This window comes from Thermobia domestica, chromosome 2 (genome assembly GCF_964235325.1).
Source record: "Thermobia domestica chromosome 2, izTheDome1.hap1.1, whole genome shotgun sequence".
NCBI classification, from domain to species: Eukaryota; Metazoa; Arthropoda; class Insecta; order Zygentoma; family Lepismatidae; genus Thermobia; species Thermobia domestica.
In genome coordinates, this window is record NC_137455.1 from 81,056,514 (window position 1) to 81,072,748 (window position 16,235).

General features: G+C 39.4%; 1 protein-coding gene across 2 annotated transcripts in view; it reads left to right on the forward strand.

The window, feature by feature from the left end:
- Nucleotides 1-16,235, forward strand: part of grsm (probable aminopeptidase NPEPL1 granny smith protein) — a 68,232-nt gene that overhangs the window by 35,451 nt on the left and 16,546 nt on the right. For both annotated transcript variants that reach the window (XM_081742998.1, XM_081742996.1), the window contains exon 6: nt 1,277-1,455. In XM_081742998.1, the coding sequence (XP_081599124.1) occupies nt 1,277-1,455 (179 nt within the window). The remainder of the gene's footprint in view (nt 1-1,276; nt 1,456-16,235) is intronic.

Below are 16,235 nucleotides of genomic sequence, written 5' to 3' on the forward strand. Positions count from 1 at the left end.
TCCTCATTATAGCCATAGAACGATAAATAATAATAATAATAATAATAATAATAATAATAATAATAATAATAATAATAACAGCACACACCCTCCCAATATCTGACTACGAACCCGTCCGGGGTGGAAAATTTGTAACTACAAAATAATCTTACACAACACGTTTTCTCTGGCAAACTCTTCAATACAAACTAAACCGTGATGTGGTTGATGTTTCTTTGTCAGCGATGAAGTGAAGACGAACGTAGGGATTTATTTCGGGAGAGGTCCTAAGCCTTTCGGGCGGTCCAAATACAATTTGAGGCTAAATTATATTACAATTTGCAAAATTGCACCTGAAATTAGAATAAATTTACAAAAAAGTCGGAATTTCGGGGAGGCTAGACCAGCAGGACCCATCTTCGGCGTACGTCCATGACGCTAGCAATGAAACTAACCTTCAAACAACGGAAGTTTATTGAAATAACCAGACAGCTCCTGTTGCCACGAACCCTTAATTTGCCCACCGGAGCACATTCTTTGATAACGAAACCCGAACCAATCTGCAAAAACTAATTTCGTATTAGTTATCATCATCCTAAAATTAGTAAAAATTGGTTACTTATATCTCCGAAGCATTTTCACTGTTGACCATTGTAATTTGAAGTACTCACCAACTGCGTCTAAAAAAAATGTTGCGGCAGTACAACAGGATTCTGAAACTTGGATATTTGGATAGGGTACATACTAGTTCCTAAGTGAAGTCTTGATCCGACTACGGTAGATCCTTTTGGAGCTATGGATCTTTAAAGTATATTTTTTCATGTTTTCAGTAGCCTATAATTCCAAAAGGAAGCATTTGTGCACTCAGATTGGTCGATACTTTTTGTCTTACCTTGGTATCAGGAATCACCTCCCAAACGTTGTCGGTGTTGTTTTGAAACACCCTGTTTATGATTATTATAATGAGTATTCAGACGAATTACCTCTTCATGGGTCCAGATCTCAACGGTTGCTAATCGTTTCTTTCCTTTTTGCTCTAGAATGCCAACCCAGTTAATGCTATTATTCCATTAACATATTGAATAATGACAGGATCAAATATGTCTCTTGTGATTAAATGGTAAAGTGTTCACTTTTAGTGCGGGGAATCGGCATTTTATTTATGCTGTTCGGATCTTACGGTAAATTCCAAAGAAACGGGTAGTTTACTAGAAAGTTTGAATTACTGAATTTTCTCATAGAATATAGTATCAAGTAGTTTTATCTTTTGACAAAACTGTCTTCTTTTCCTTTCCAGACATCGATGCCCGGAATGAAGAGAGATTGTGGTGGTGCAGCAGGTATATTAGGAGCATTCTATACTGTTGTGAAATTAGGATTTAGTCAAAACTTACACGCTGTGTTTTGTTTAGCTGAAAACGCAGTTGGTCCTAGTGCTACAAAACCAGATGATATTCATACACTTTACTCAGGAAGGTAAGTTGTCAATTTTATTACCATACAAGTAAAATATTTGGAACGAAAATGAATTTTTAGGTATAGGAGATAAATTACTCTAAAATAAATTACTCACATAAATTACTCATATTTTATAATTAAGAGATAAATTACTCACATTTCATTAAGGAAGATTAAAAAATCAAACATGTACACCGACCGACCATTGAATTATGATAATCAATCTAATAGCGTTCAGGTCCTCTTTCATCTTCCGTACAGCAGCGATCAGTGTATTACGGATATAATGAAATATTGGTAGCCGTACGCTGGTATGGCCAACCAAGCTGCTCGTAATGCGGTTTTCTGGGCCGACACGGGGGTGGGAAATGTCTCGATAGAATAGTTGTTCCATGCTGTAGAGGGATTGAGGTCTGTTCGAGGACCATGGAAAGTGTCACAAGTTCTCATTGTGTTGCGCGAATCGCTCGTGCACAGCACCTGCAATTGGTAAGAGCATTTTCATGCATCAAGATACCATCGCCATGGCAGGAAAAATGGAACAGGGTGGGATATATCAAATCTACCAAGAGATCGCAGTACAAGAAAGAAGTGTTTTCTTCCACACCACCAGGGGGCTTAGTTATTACCATGTAAACACCTCCAAACGTACTGCCGTTCTACACTGTTGACACCATACACGAGGTGCCTTATTGAGTTTCCGCCAAACACAACGTGTCCATCCACGGAGCGAAGTAAGAATCATGTCTCATCAGAGTCTTCTGTTATCCACTTAACATGCTTATTGCATTTGTCGAGTCATTAATATTGCTGAACCAGGTTGCAGAGCAGGTGAAACCGGGTCTGTGCCGGAACAACCCATTCACTTTATTATACAGCGTATGGTCATAAAAGTTGCTTTTCCAAATTGAACACGGTTATTTTGTATAGTCAGTTACTTTTCTGTGGTGCGCCTGTAAGCCCGTGGCAGTGACTAAATGCGACGCACATCCTGACAACCTAGCGCCATCCTCTGCAGTTTTGCTGACGATTCGTCACTTGCCCTTGTTGACACCAGTTGTGATACAATTTTTATATTGCGGCTGCTACTCTCGAACACCTCTAGTGCAGCCGTTTGCACTGTCGAGGCATCGGCACTTCGTAACACCATGATGTGATTTTTGTCAAGCACTAATAAATCTTGATGTTTATTCATCATGTACAAACTCCCTCTATTGAGTGACTCCATAGTTATGTGTTAAAACAGATGCTCTCAGTGTCATCATGAAATTCACGTACAATGTCGAATCCATCATTCGGAAGAGTGGTGATAATTTTGTGATCGGCCGGTGTATATAGATAGTTGAAACAAAGGAATTCCTGAACGGGAATTGAAAATTAATTGCTTACTAGAAAGGAGTGAAGATATAGTCACACCCACAGATACTGTAGAAGCTTTCCACTAAATGCTTCATTAGATAGGGAGGAAAAGAAATAGAAATATATATGATTTCATCAAATGAAAAGGCCCATTTCCATGGGAAGGCTTTATTTCAGAAGTTGGCTACACAGATTCACCATATCCGTTGAGGCAGTTACCCCACTTCGATACCAGGTGATAAATGTGTTGGTAAAAGTAGTGCTTGGGCTGGGAAACAAACAATTCGGTCACAACAGCCTGCAGATCTGCATTCGAAGCATAGCGGCGTCCCTTAAAGTGTTTCTTCATTGGGCCGAAAATGTTGTGAACATCACGTGCAGTCACTGCTTTGGGCAGGGTGATGAGACTTCCCACCAAAAAAATCCAAACAGGTCCTATGTTTGTTTTGCTGAATGAAGACAAGCATTATCTTAGAGTAAAATTATGCGTGTGCCGTCTTTGCTGCGTCGATTATTCTTTATTGATCTTCTCAGACGAAGAAATGTTTGGCAATACTTGTTTGCGGTAATCGTCCATTTTGAAAGGTAGTCCACTAACAGGGGACCACAGCAGAAGCATACCATGACCTTGCCGGCTGCTGATGTTCCCCTATTTTTTTGTTTTTGGTGATCCTGCCTGCTTCCTTTGCATACTGTTCTGTTTTGACTCCGGTTGATAATGCGGACATAGGGATTCATCTCCACAAACGATCTTACAAATGAAATTCTCATTCTCGTTCTTGTATTGCATCAAATGGCTCAGTGGCAGTCACATTGTGCACCTTTTCATTTTCTTTTAACAGACACTTCGGAACCCATTATGTATACCTTCCCATAACCTAGTTTATTCTTGACAACGTTATGCACACTAGCGTATAACACTTGTACTTATTCATGGCTAATAAGGAAATTTGTTTGTTGTCTTACTTGATATTGTTAATAAAAGCACTACCACATCATAAATGCGATTTGTGAACTGTTTTGGACGCAAATCTTCCTTGAATGTGTTCTGTCCAGCACAATAGTGCCGACACCATGTCCTCATTATGAACTCCCTTGTAGCTATGTGATGAACGCACGTGTCTTCGGCGCGGAAGACCTAGGTTCGATTCACAATGGGAGCTCATGTGGTGTGATTTCTTAAGCCATAGGTCTACGTCTTATATAGCCTCAGTGCTAAAAGAGATGTAACTCCAAAACAACTAACACTTTCTCATTGTCTTGTTCGTTATTAATTTGTAACTGGACATAGCAGCATTCTCAAGTAAATGCCCGCTGGGTGAGTACTAAGTACCTTCAGCATATCACACCTCGTTGTTTTACCATAGTAAAGTCCGATAGCGGCACCTCAATTGTTCAGTCACATAGCGCTATGTTGTGCCTGGGGGAGGAAAATGGAAGTGATTAATCAACAACCCCTCGCCATTTGGGATCATGTCACACACCTGTGGGTGTACACAGCACACAAAATAACTTACGTAACACACATCTCAGAATATTTTGAAATGAACCTTACATATATATATATATATATATATATATATATATATATATATATATATATATATATATATATATATATAGATGGTGATCAGAAAAATGGAAACACCTGAACGAAATTGCAACTTACCAGATTAATATGGTGTCGGGCCACCTTTCGCCTTCAGAACAGCCTTGATGCGACGTGGGATGGAGGCATAGAGGTCGTGAATGGTAGCAAATGGAATTTTACACCATTCCTCGTGCAGGGCATCGGTCAGTTCTGTGAGAGAGGATGGAGGTGGAAATCGTCGCCGGAGTCGTGTTTCCAAGACGGACCACAGATGTTCAATTGTTGAGATCTGGGGATTGGGCGGGCCAGGGGAGGTGTTGAACTTCATCCCGATGTTCCTCAAACCACGCTGCAACAACGCCAGCTGTGTGAATGGGTGCATTATCATCCTGGAAGATGGCGTCATTGTCCGGGAACAACATCCGGATCATAGGATGCAAGTGGTCTCCTAAAATTGCGACATAATCGTTGGCAGTGATTCGTCCGCTAAGTGTGACCACAGGACCCAATGAAAAGCATGATATGGCAGCCCACAGCATCACCGAGCCGCCGCTATGTTTCACAGTTGGGCGGAGACACTGCAGATCATAAGCTTCTTTGGGCGTTCTCCACACATAAACACGGCCCGTGGTTGGGAATAGGGTGAAGGATGACTCATCCGACCATATCACATGTTTCCAGTCCTCAATGGTCCAAGTTGCATGGTCGCGGCACCACTTGCGGCGTGCGAAAGCGTTATGGTCCCTGATAAGCGGTTTGGCCCGTGCAACACGACCCCGTAAGTTCATATCATGTAATTCGCGGCGGACTGTGATTGTCGAAACAGGGTGGGGGAGGTGCTGATTGAGTTCCTCCGTCACTTGCTCCGCAGTGGCACGACGGTTCTGTGTGACAATGCGCTTTAATACCCGGCGTGACCTGTCACTCATGATTTTCTTCCGCCCACTGTTCCGCTTCCCCGATGTGGTTTTCCCGTGTGTTGTGTAGGCCGTCATCACCTTCGACACTGTCCCACGCGACACACCTAACACAGTAGCCACTGCCGTCACACTCACTCCACATAACCGCGCACCAACAATTTGCCCTCTTTGAAAATCTGAGAGGTCTCCCATTTTACTCTACCTCCGTCTGCTGCAGCCACTGGACACTGCGCCTGACGTAGTATGGAGACCAACCTAACACACCACCACCAGCGGTTCGGCTCTGCGGGCGCCACGACACCACTGCCAACCCATACATCTGACGTGTTGCCAACTACAGGTGTTTCCATTTTGCGTTCTACAGTTTCACGTTAGTCGGTCTATTGTGAGTGTTGAACGTGAGTTTTGTACAAAATTTTGTAAAGAGTTTTGGTATCAACAGTTCCGGACAACAGGATGCATTTGCAAGGGAAAGTCGTTTGGTAGGCCTTCCACGTCTAAGGGAGATATGGAGATAGTGTCTCGACGCAACCCTCAAAAGTCTACAGCGAGAGCTAGTCGAGAATTTAAATTACCTCGAACAACTCTATGGCGCCTAATGCATAAGCATTTACAGATATATGCCTATCGAGTGCAGTAGTTACAACATTTAATACCTAATGATCACAAGTCCTGCAAATATTTTTTTGAATCACTTCAAGAGCTGTGCAGTTACGGTGACTTTGTGAACAAACTGTGTCTCAGTGATGAGGCTGCATTCCATGTGACGGGAAGAGTAAACAAACAAAATGCTCGTATCTGGGGACTGAAAAGCCTCATAAAATCGTTGAAATTTTGCTTGATTAACCAAAAATAAATATGATTTGCTCCATTTCATCTTCCAAAGTGTACGGTCCGAAGAAACTATGACTGAAGAAACATTTCCTACATATGCATAATCGTGGTTTACATCACAGCTTGAACTTTATCTAGCAACTGAATAGAGCTCCTTATCACTTTACTAATGTGAGGAATTATCTTTATGAGAGACTATCATACCGCTGGATTCGGCGAGCTGATCACAATGGTCAACAGATTTTACGTTGGCCACCAAGATCATCGGACTTAACCCATTGCAGTTTTGTTTCCTATAGAGATATCTCAAAGGCATTGTGTACAAACCAATTCTTCCCCAACATGTGCACGAACTGCTGAAGTATAAATTAATGAAAATATGGTGAAACGGATCTAGAAGGGGTTGAATTACCGAAGTGATGTATGCAGGCTAACAAAGGGGAGCTAACATTGAGCATTTCTGAGTTCATGTATTACAATTTTTACCACTAAAACTTGGACAGTTATACTACTTATTTGTAAAGTTTTAAGTAATTTGCACAATTAATAAAAAAATATATGAGTTGAAATCGTTCAAATCATTTTGAAATGCATTGTGTTTGTTTGTGTGTAACGAATTACTTTAGTCAGTATTATCACTAGAGATGCAAGGGCTCGGAAAAAAACCGGCTTTAAAAAAAAAAAAAAACTCGGTTTTTTCTGCTTCGCTTTTTTGCTTGGGAAATTTTGGGCTTTTTTCAAAATTTTGCTTAAATTGATAAAGCATACTTTGTTTCGCTTCTCCACAGCACAAAAACTCATTTCATTAGTGGTTGATGTAGATAATAATATAGAACCTCTAAAATAAACCATGAATTTCGAAAAGATTTTTTTTTTAAATTCTTAATATACAGGGTGTTTAATAAGTAATGGTCATAAATTAAACCGTAGATAGTACATGCCAAAACTAACAAAAAAGTCTTAGTAAACATGTGTCCGCAAACGCTTCGTAACGGAGATAGGGGCTCTCGAAAGTGTGGGAAAATGAAGTTTAGAGGCGAATATCTCAAAAAGTATGAATCGGACAGAGGGCGGTCCAATGAATGACTATCGAAGTCACACATGCGCTATGCAGAAATACATGGTTGATAACTCTGCAATGCGCGCGCAAGGGATTCCCCAAAGAAACGGAGGGATTCCCGGAAAATTGTCTAAGGAAAGGGGGCTCGAGATGAGCATCGAGGGCGAGTCTATCCACCAGTAATTCATACGTCGTGGTACCAGGTCGAAAGCTCGAAAAGGTACAAAATGGCGGACAATGTTCACGTGCCGTGTGTGGTTGCATAACCAACAGGAAATGAGAGAGGTAATCGAAGTGTGGTGATGTACGTTCAAAATTGCTCCAGGAAGAATTCCGACAACTAATGCATACGTACAAGTGTGGCAGCACTTAGGTAAATCAAACGGTATGCAAGGCATTGATGAAGCATTATGTGCTAAGCAGTTAACGTAACGAATATCCGCAAACTGGATTGCAATGGGAAAAGCATGACAACATTTGAGTATGTGGGAGGCGAATCTGAAACATTCCGCATGTTGAACGCGTAAGTGTATTACAACAAGCAAAAAATGATGGACATGTCGTGTTTCTCCATATCAACAAACAGAAATAATCATTTTGGTAATGTGTACAGTATTAATCATAAGGTAAACAGTAAATACCCAGATGTGTAACCACAGAAGAGATGCATGAGAAATTAACGTCCCTCTATCATTAAAGTAAATGTTGGAGGTATCGTCCATTCTTGCGAATGCATGCTCGTACTCGTTTTCGCAAAGATCCACGTACTCGTGATAACAAGTTGGCATCCTGTTAAATATGTCCGCACCATTGTTCCACCCTTTCTCGAAGGTCTTCTAATGTTGTAACAGGGGTAAAATAAACTTGCGATTTCACATGGCCCCAAAGAAAGAAATCTAAAGGGTTTAAGTCCGGGGAGCGCGGTGGCCTAGCAATAGGAACCCCACGTCCTATCCACTTTCGTCCGAATTGGGCATGTAAATGTTCTCTGACACAATTAAAGAGATGTGCTGGCGCTCCATCATGCATAAACCACAGTCGCTGACGCCTATCGAGAGGTATATCTTCGAGTAGAAGCGGCAAACCGTGTTGGAGAAAAATCCAAATATGAGATTGCAGTTAATGCATTAGGAAGAAAGAATGGTCTTACGAGCTGATCACCTAAGAGTCCTACCCACACATTTGAGGAAAACCTACGCTGATGTCCTAACTCCACTATTGCATGTGGATTCTTAGGGGCCCATACATCAGAATTGTGAAAATTAACAATGCCATTCCGGGTGAATTGTGCTTCATCAGTAAATAGGACGTCATCAGTGAAATGAGGATTGCCAGTAATTTATCTGCGAAGCCACTGACAAAACTGCATTTTCGTCGAAAAGTCTGTGGGAGGACTAGGTTGGACACGTTGCAGATGTGATGGGTACTACTGCTGTTCATGGAGAATGTGCCATACGAGAGCATTGGATACGCGTTCGGCAAGTCCCACACGTCTTGTGCTCGTTCCTGGGTTTTCGTCTACTGCCTGTAGTACGCGTTCTTCTAATTCAGGAGTACGTACTGTCCTTGGCCTTCCCGGGCTGGAACAATGTGTAAAGCTCCCATGTTCTCGTAGCCGCTGATGTATTCTGAGGAATGTTCTTCGGTCTGATTGATGTCTCGTAGGGAAAGTCTCGCGATATAACCTAACGGCCTCTACCGCATTCCCGTTTGCTTTGCCGTACATAAAGTGCATGTCAGCATACTCAATATTATTGTACATTGTATCAATGGCAAGGTAAACAATAATTTAGCAACACACTAATAGCACTAATTAACTGCACAATAGTATCCCCGTGGCTTTGCAACACTACTGAAACTTCACCGGTGTATTGCACTGTTCCCCGCAATACGATGAAGTAAGTACACCCACAACACTGTAAAGGCACGCGCGTTTGACACCTCTTCAACACACAGAACTACTACATTCACTGTAGGCGAGAAAGACAAGTGAAGACAACGAACCTCTACACTTTGAATCATTCTCCCAAGCGACTACTCCGGTACGACGAAAGCATGTAGACCTGTAGCAGAACCCTTCAGGCAACATAACAAACAAACGTGGAAAGGCAAGCGTGTTTCCAATTCACGTCTGTAATCGAAACAATGTAGTGTTCTTCCATTCCATATTTCCTGGTTTACCAGCTGATTGACAGAACTGCGTGCACAGTTTTTTTCTTTACGTATACGTACAAGGGATGAACCAAATAATGAGCAACCTACAGGCGCTCGATTGATTGAGTTATTGTTGTTTTAAACGAGCTTAGGAGCTTCGAAGGACGGGACCTACGATTTGGAAAATCTGAGATCAGAACCACTGCATTCAGTGGGCACTTCAGTTGATTTGAACCCGTAACATCATGCACCCAAGGTGAGCTCAACGTCTGTTGCAACCCCGATTCAGTATTTCCAGCTGGTTTGCATGTTCTACCAGTGTTCCTTTCGGCCATTCCATTCATTTTCGCGCATCGTTTGTTTTACCTTGGTATTGGTACAGTAAAGGACTACTCTGTACATGTGCATTCGTCTTAGGAATGTGCTCTGAAGTAGTTCAGAACATGCACCACCACCTTTCTTCGATTGCCTCTCTCATTTCCTGTTGGTTATGCAACCACGCACGGCACGTAAACATTGTGCGCCATTTTGTATCTTTTCGAGCTTTCGACCTGGTACCACGACGTATGAATTACTGGTGGATAGACTCGCCCTCGATGTTCCTCTCGTGCCCCCTTTCCTTGGACAATTTTCCAGGAATCCCTCCGTTTCTTTGGGGAATCCCTTGCGCGCATTGCAGAGTTATCAATCATGCATTTCTGCATAGTGCATGTGTGACTTCGATAGTCATTCATTGGACCGCCCTCTGTCCGATTCATACTTTTTGAGATATTCGTCTCTAAACTTCATTTTCCCACACTTTCGACAGCCCCTATCTCCGTTACGAAGCATTTGCGGACACATGTTTAGTAAGACTTTTTTGTTAGTTTTGGCATGTACTATCTACGTTTAATTTATGACCATTACTTATTAAACACCCTATATTTACAGTATGAATTCCAAAGGATTAACCAATATATATATATATAATAATTTTTTAACTTCTTATATACAAAATAAGTACTTTTTAAAAAAATTGTATATAGTATTTTTACTTCAAAATACAATGAAACCTGTCTATGTTGGCCACCATCGGTTCCATCGAAAAGTGGCCAACTTAGACAGGTGGCCAACTTACAGAAGATAAGTGTGATTTGTGTATTTTAAGAAAAGGACTTCTAGTATTACTTCATTGTAAAATTTTAATAAGCAGTGGCATGACAGCTACTTATAAATAATGCATATAGAGTAATCATAAAAATATACAATACTAGAAAATATTACTATAGTATGTTTAATATATGTGCATACCTTTCTCTTCCTGAAAACTAGTCTGGTACATTGGATGATGCGGATTAAAAACACAATAACACAAACATCCATGAAATAGAAGCGTATGTACGGAGTTTATTGAAATTCATATTATAGCACACTGAGTTATTCAGATTGAAAACAATAAAAGCTAAGTTATAAATTGAGAAATTCATATGCAATTTTTATATGACTTCTTTTCAGTTGTTACTGAATGGTGGTTCATTCTAGACGTATTTTTTTTTTAATTCTTTTTGGCAGATATGCACATTCTAATATTGTGTTTAACTACCTTTTTTTAATGAGCTAGAAGTGTTTCCCTCGGAGCAAAAGATGTTTTGAGAAAATCTTGAGGGAATTGATATCTCAAAAACTCCGCTATCATTTGACAAGCCGACAGGTGCCAATAGTTGACAATTGAGATGGTTAGTTTTAACCTTGAGAATTTTCCGGAATTACTAAAGCTCCCCACTGATGAGAGGAGCTGATATAGCTAATGGTTTTACCAAAACAGACAGGGTAAAGAAAACGTACAACCATTTCCTGAATTCCTGTACGTGCTTTTTCTTATTCACATCTTCCTTCACCACCCCTTTATCGGGGTAGTATTCTGGCCATTGACCTCCAAGAGCAAATCGCGGGAATCCTTGCTTCTTTTCCCCAGTCACAAATACAGAACATCTGTCTCTCATATGGGAATACAAAAGAGTTAAGAAAAATAACAAAATGGTATTTTGCGTGACCAAGATACGCAGCTAAATTTATCATTATCATCATAGGATAAACATTGCTTCAGTGTGGCCAGCTTCCAAGATAGACAAGTGGCCAACTTATAGAGTAGTAAGTAACGAATGTCATGGAAAAATGCAGGTTCAAGACAAACTAGGCCAAGATAAGCAGGCGGCCAACTTAGAGAGGTGGCCAAGTTGACAGGTTTCACTGTATCAACACCCTCTTTTTGAAACAAAAAATAAAACATGAGAGAAATACATTTATATGATAATCCTAAAAGCTGCACATCAAGAGCTTGGTTTCGGGTGGTTCTGTACATTCTTGAAATTTTTAAGTTTTAACTTTCATATACATTGTATGAATATTTCAAACAATTTTTTCATTCATTGATGACATACGTAATAATGTTACCACCTATCAGGTGCTTGGAATCTGCAAAATTGGTAAAATTCCGAATTCTATAATACACCAACTGTTTCTTAAGCTTATTCAGAATCGGGAAAGTACCAAATTTTCTGTTAATGGATCATATGCGTAATAGACTTCATCTGATCGTGCGGTTTCCTATACTTGTAATCACCATCACGGTTTATCCAGTCCTGAAGGTTTCTGAATTTTTAACGACAGGAATTTAACATATCATTACGCAACTTTAAAAAAAAAGAAATAAATAAATAAAAAAATAAAAAAAAAACCTATGGAATACATTTAAGAAGAGTGGAAAGAATCAATCACTGTTCCAATTCACAAGAAAGGCGACAAAACTGAATGTAATAATTATCGAGGCATTTCTCTTAACATTCTATTAACAAGATTGATTCCATACGCAGATGAAATTATTGGAGATTATCAGTTGGATTTAGGGAAATCGATCAACTATCGACCAGATATTTACTATTCGATAAATACTCGAAAAGAAATGGGAATATATTACCCGGTACATCAGCTGTTTATTGGTTTTAAAAAGGCTTACGACTCGGATAAGAGGGAAACATTGTACAACATTCTTACAGAATTCGGAATACCGAAAAAGCTAGTTAGATTAATTAAAATGTGTTTAAATAAATCCCAAAGTAAAGTCCGAACAGGAAAATTCTTGTCCATGAGTTTCCACGTCGAGAATGGCCTGAAACAAGGAGATGCGTTATCGCCATTATTGTTCAGCTTTGTTCCGGAGTACGCTATAAGGAAAATTAGCAACCAGGCCCTAGAGCTTAATTGTATTCACCAAGTTACGGCGTATGCTGATGATGTAAATTTAATAGGGGATGATAGGAGAACAATAGAAAGAAATGCAGAGTCCTTATTAAACGCTTGCAGGGACATTGGTTTAGAAGTAAATGCAGGGAAAACTAAATACATGGAGGCTCACCGGGATCGTAATACGGCAAATTATGGATGCGTTAAAATATCAAATATTTTCGACAAAGTGGATACTTTCAAATATCTGGGATCAATATCATCAGACCAAAATCATATCCACAAAGAAAGTAAATGTTGACTGAAATGAGGAAATTCATGTTATTATTCAGTTCAAAGTATTTTGTCGTCGCGAATTCTGTCGAGGAATTTAAAGCGTAAAATATATAAAACGATAATCATGCCTGTTGTGTTTTGTGGTTGTGAAACATGGTCGCTTGAGGGAAGAACACCACAGACTGAAAGTATTTGAAAATAAAATCCTGAGACGAATATTTGGACCTAGGAGGAACGGGAATGAGGGAAACTTCATAACGAAGAACTGCATAATTTATACGGTTTACCGAACATCATTACGGTCATCAAGTCTAGGAGGCTCAGGTGGGTAGGTCACGCAGCCAGAATGAAAGATTTCAAAGTTTTAAGTGGAAATCAAATCGGGAAACGTCCATTAGGAAGACTTAGACGCAGATAGGAGGACAATATTAAAATGGATCTCGCAGAAATAGGAATACAAAGTAAAAACTGGATCCAGTTGACTAAGGATTGAAGTCAGTGGAGAGCTTTTGTGAACGCGGCATTGAACTTTCGGATTCCATAGGCCATAAAGAGAGAAAATATATTTAAGTTAAGCACAACTGCACAACAACCATGAGTAAGTGGTTAGCTTTTGCGTTTCTATCGGGAAGTCCGGGATTCAATCCCGCATTCGACCATTTTGACAAAAGTTTTTCTTAATTGTATCTGTGAATGTAGAGATAATGCGTGTACTGTGAGTTCTGGCCGACTTCCTTTCTTATCGTTTTTAAATCGTTGTTATTACTAATTACCAGCAGTGACGGATTTGCAAAAGGGGTTAGGGTGGGGATGCTTTACGGGTGAAGCTTGTACCCCGAAATTACAGAAGTTTTAAAACAAAATATTTGTTATGCCTTTACTCATAAACTTCAAGCTCTTCTCAAATAAAAATTAGGTATTTTTAGAAAAACTAAACATTAATAAGAAAAACCTCTCCCAAAATACTTTTCTAAATCCGCCACTGATTATCAGTATAAAATGGTCTTCAAGGTTGTATCCGGAAGGTTATTGTTGAATATACAAACAAAACGAAATATTAATTATGCTTGTACTCATAAACTCCCAAATAAAAAGTAGGAAATTTTAGAAAAACCAAACATTAAGCAGAGAATCACCTCCCAAAATACTTTTCTGAATCCGCTACTGATTATTTGTATAAAATGATATTCAAGTTTGTATCCGGAAGATTATTGCTAAATCATTGCACAGCTACTGTATAACAAGAATGTGGAAGTACGCTTTGACAGATATACTGACAAACGTACGCTCTGACGGATATATTGAGAAACAAAAGTTTAACTTATGTGCTAGAAGCCAGAATATGCCTACTAATCTATAGGAAATGAAACACGGATGACTAAAAAGAAATGATGTAGAAAAGAAAAAACTGCCGATAACTCAGAAGTTAAATAAATATCTTCTACAGTTGCCCTCAAATATTAGGTACTTTATGTTTACTTTAATTCATAAAACATGTGTTCCATCCATCATGATGGTGAATTCCAGAGCGAAATATAGCATTTAGGTTATTAAATCTTATCTAATTTTAGAGTATACTATAAGAAAGCTATTTAAATAGAAAAATCGTGAAAATGAGAAGATACAAAATTTCCAAAATTCTCGGTTTTTTTTCCCCCAAAAGCCGGCTTTTTAGAAGGAAGTGTAAACTACAAGCACTTTCTATAAAGGCATCATCAGATAGGGAGGGAGGAAATGGAGGCGAAGAAAATTGAAAACCATAAAAAATAAGGAAGTTGTCATGACCAATCCTGAAGGAACATGCTTATTGATTTCAACACGTTAGTGTCTTCTTTCATTATTCTAACTAAGCACCGCTGCTCTAGGCAGAGTGGTTTGATCATGAAAATAAAAGATTGAACATCTGTAATACACTGTATATATATATAGGATTTAAACAAATCATTGTGGGATGTTTTTTCAGAAAACATTTCCTCCACTAGCATCATATGGTGGAGTCACTGTTGTCCAACCTGAAAATTCTCTGTCCCATGTATATTTCTTAGCTATTTGCAAGAACGAATTGCTACTGAATTTGTCCGAAGGAATCTCTATACCGTTTTCATAAACAATCACGTAGGTTTTAGTTTCGAATCCCGCATATTTGATTAAACTTATTCATATATGGCAGCGTATAGGAGAGAGAAAGAGAGAGCATTTGGTTAATTACAAGGCACATGCGAGTCGATCAGGTTGCTCCGACCCTAACATAGAGAGAATGGCACTAGGTTGGCAGTTTTTATTTTATTTGTCAACACATTCCCCTACACCACCAATACACTTCTCTCATCAGTGCTTCAATGTCTAGATGCCTTGAGAAAAAAATCTTCCGACTGGTGCTTCAACCATGAGTCTACACCCACTATCACCCCAGAATCAACAGAAAATTTCCGCCCAAGTCGTTATTCAAATGTTTGAACAAATAATTTCACTGGAGACCAGATCTGGGGGAATAAAAGGTTGGGGCACCAGTTCAAATGATGTATCTGCCATATGTGAAAGCGGCCCTCGCAGTGCGTGAGGTTTTGACAGGCGCATTGTCTGGGTGCAAGGACATACCACGCGTCTTTTTCTTGATTAAATCACATATTTTTTTGATCATCGCCTGTGGCAGCACAAAGTGCGCTTCTTATCTTTGGTTTCGAGGGACCCATCTCGCATATTTTTTTCTTCTTTCTTTTGTAAGACCTAGGTAATTATGGTTTGAACAGTGCCATATGAGAGGCCACATATCTTAGCGACATACGGATAGTGACTTTAAGATCGTGCAGCACGATGACGGACTTCATTGTTGTTTTCGTTGATCGTGACAGGTTTTGGTCCTCCGTCTGCATGTTCATCTTCACACGACCCCCTACCACACTTGAACTCATTAAACCACCTTTCCATCACGCGATATGATGTACAAGAATTTCCTAGTATCTTTAAAATCCTCATGAATTTTGGATACCGGCCACTCCTTCACAAAGTATTTAATGGCCGCTCTCAACGCAGTCTCCATTCTGGCACGTTGTTACATCTTCACTCAGTTAAATCTCTGTAAAAAATAGAACGTGGCATTACTCATACTTACAATTCACAGTTGAAGTATACAAAGGATTACTAAACACTAACAATATAAAAACTCGTTCATAAAATACTTCCTTCTATGTTAGGGCTGGAGCAACCTGATTGCCCCTCGTAAGCGCAAATACGTATATTCTTTCAGATTCCTCCGTTCTTTAAAATATAAGAAATAAAAATTTAATATATATATTGTATATATATTAATATATTAATGTAAACGATAATAATCCTATTTTGATGTATTTATAATCCTATTTATAACTTCAGATTTAATTTA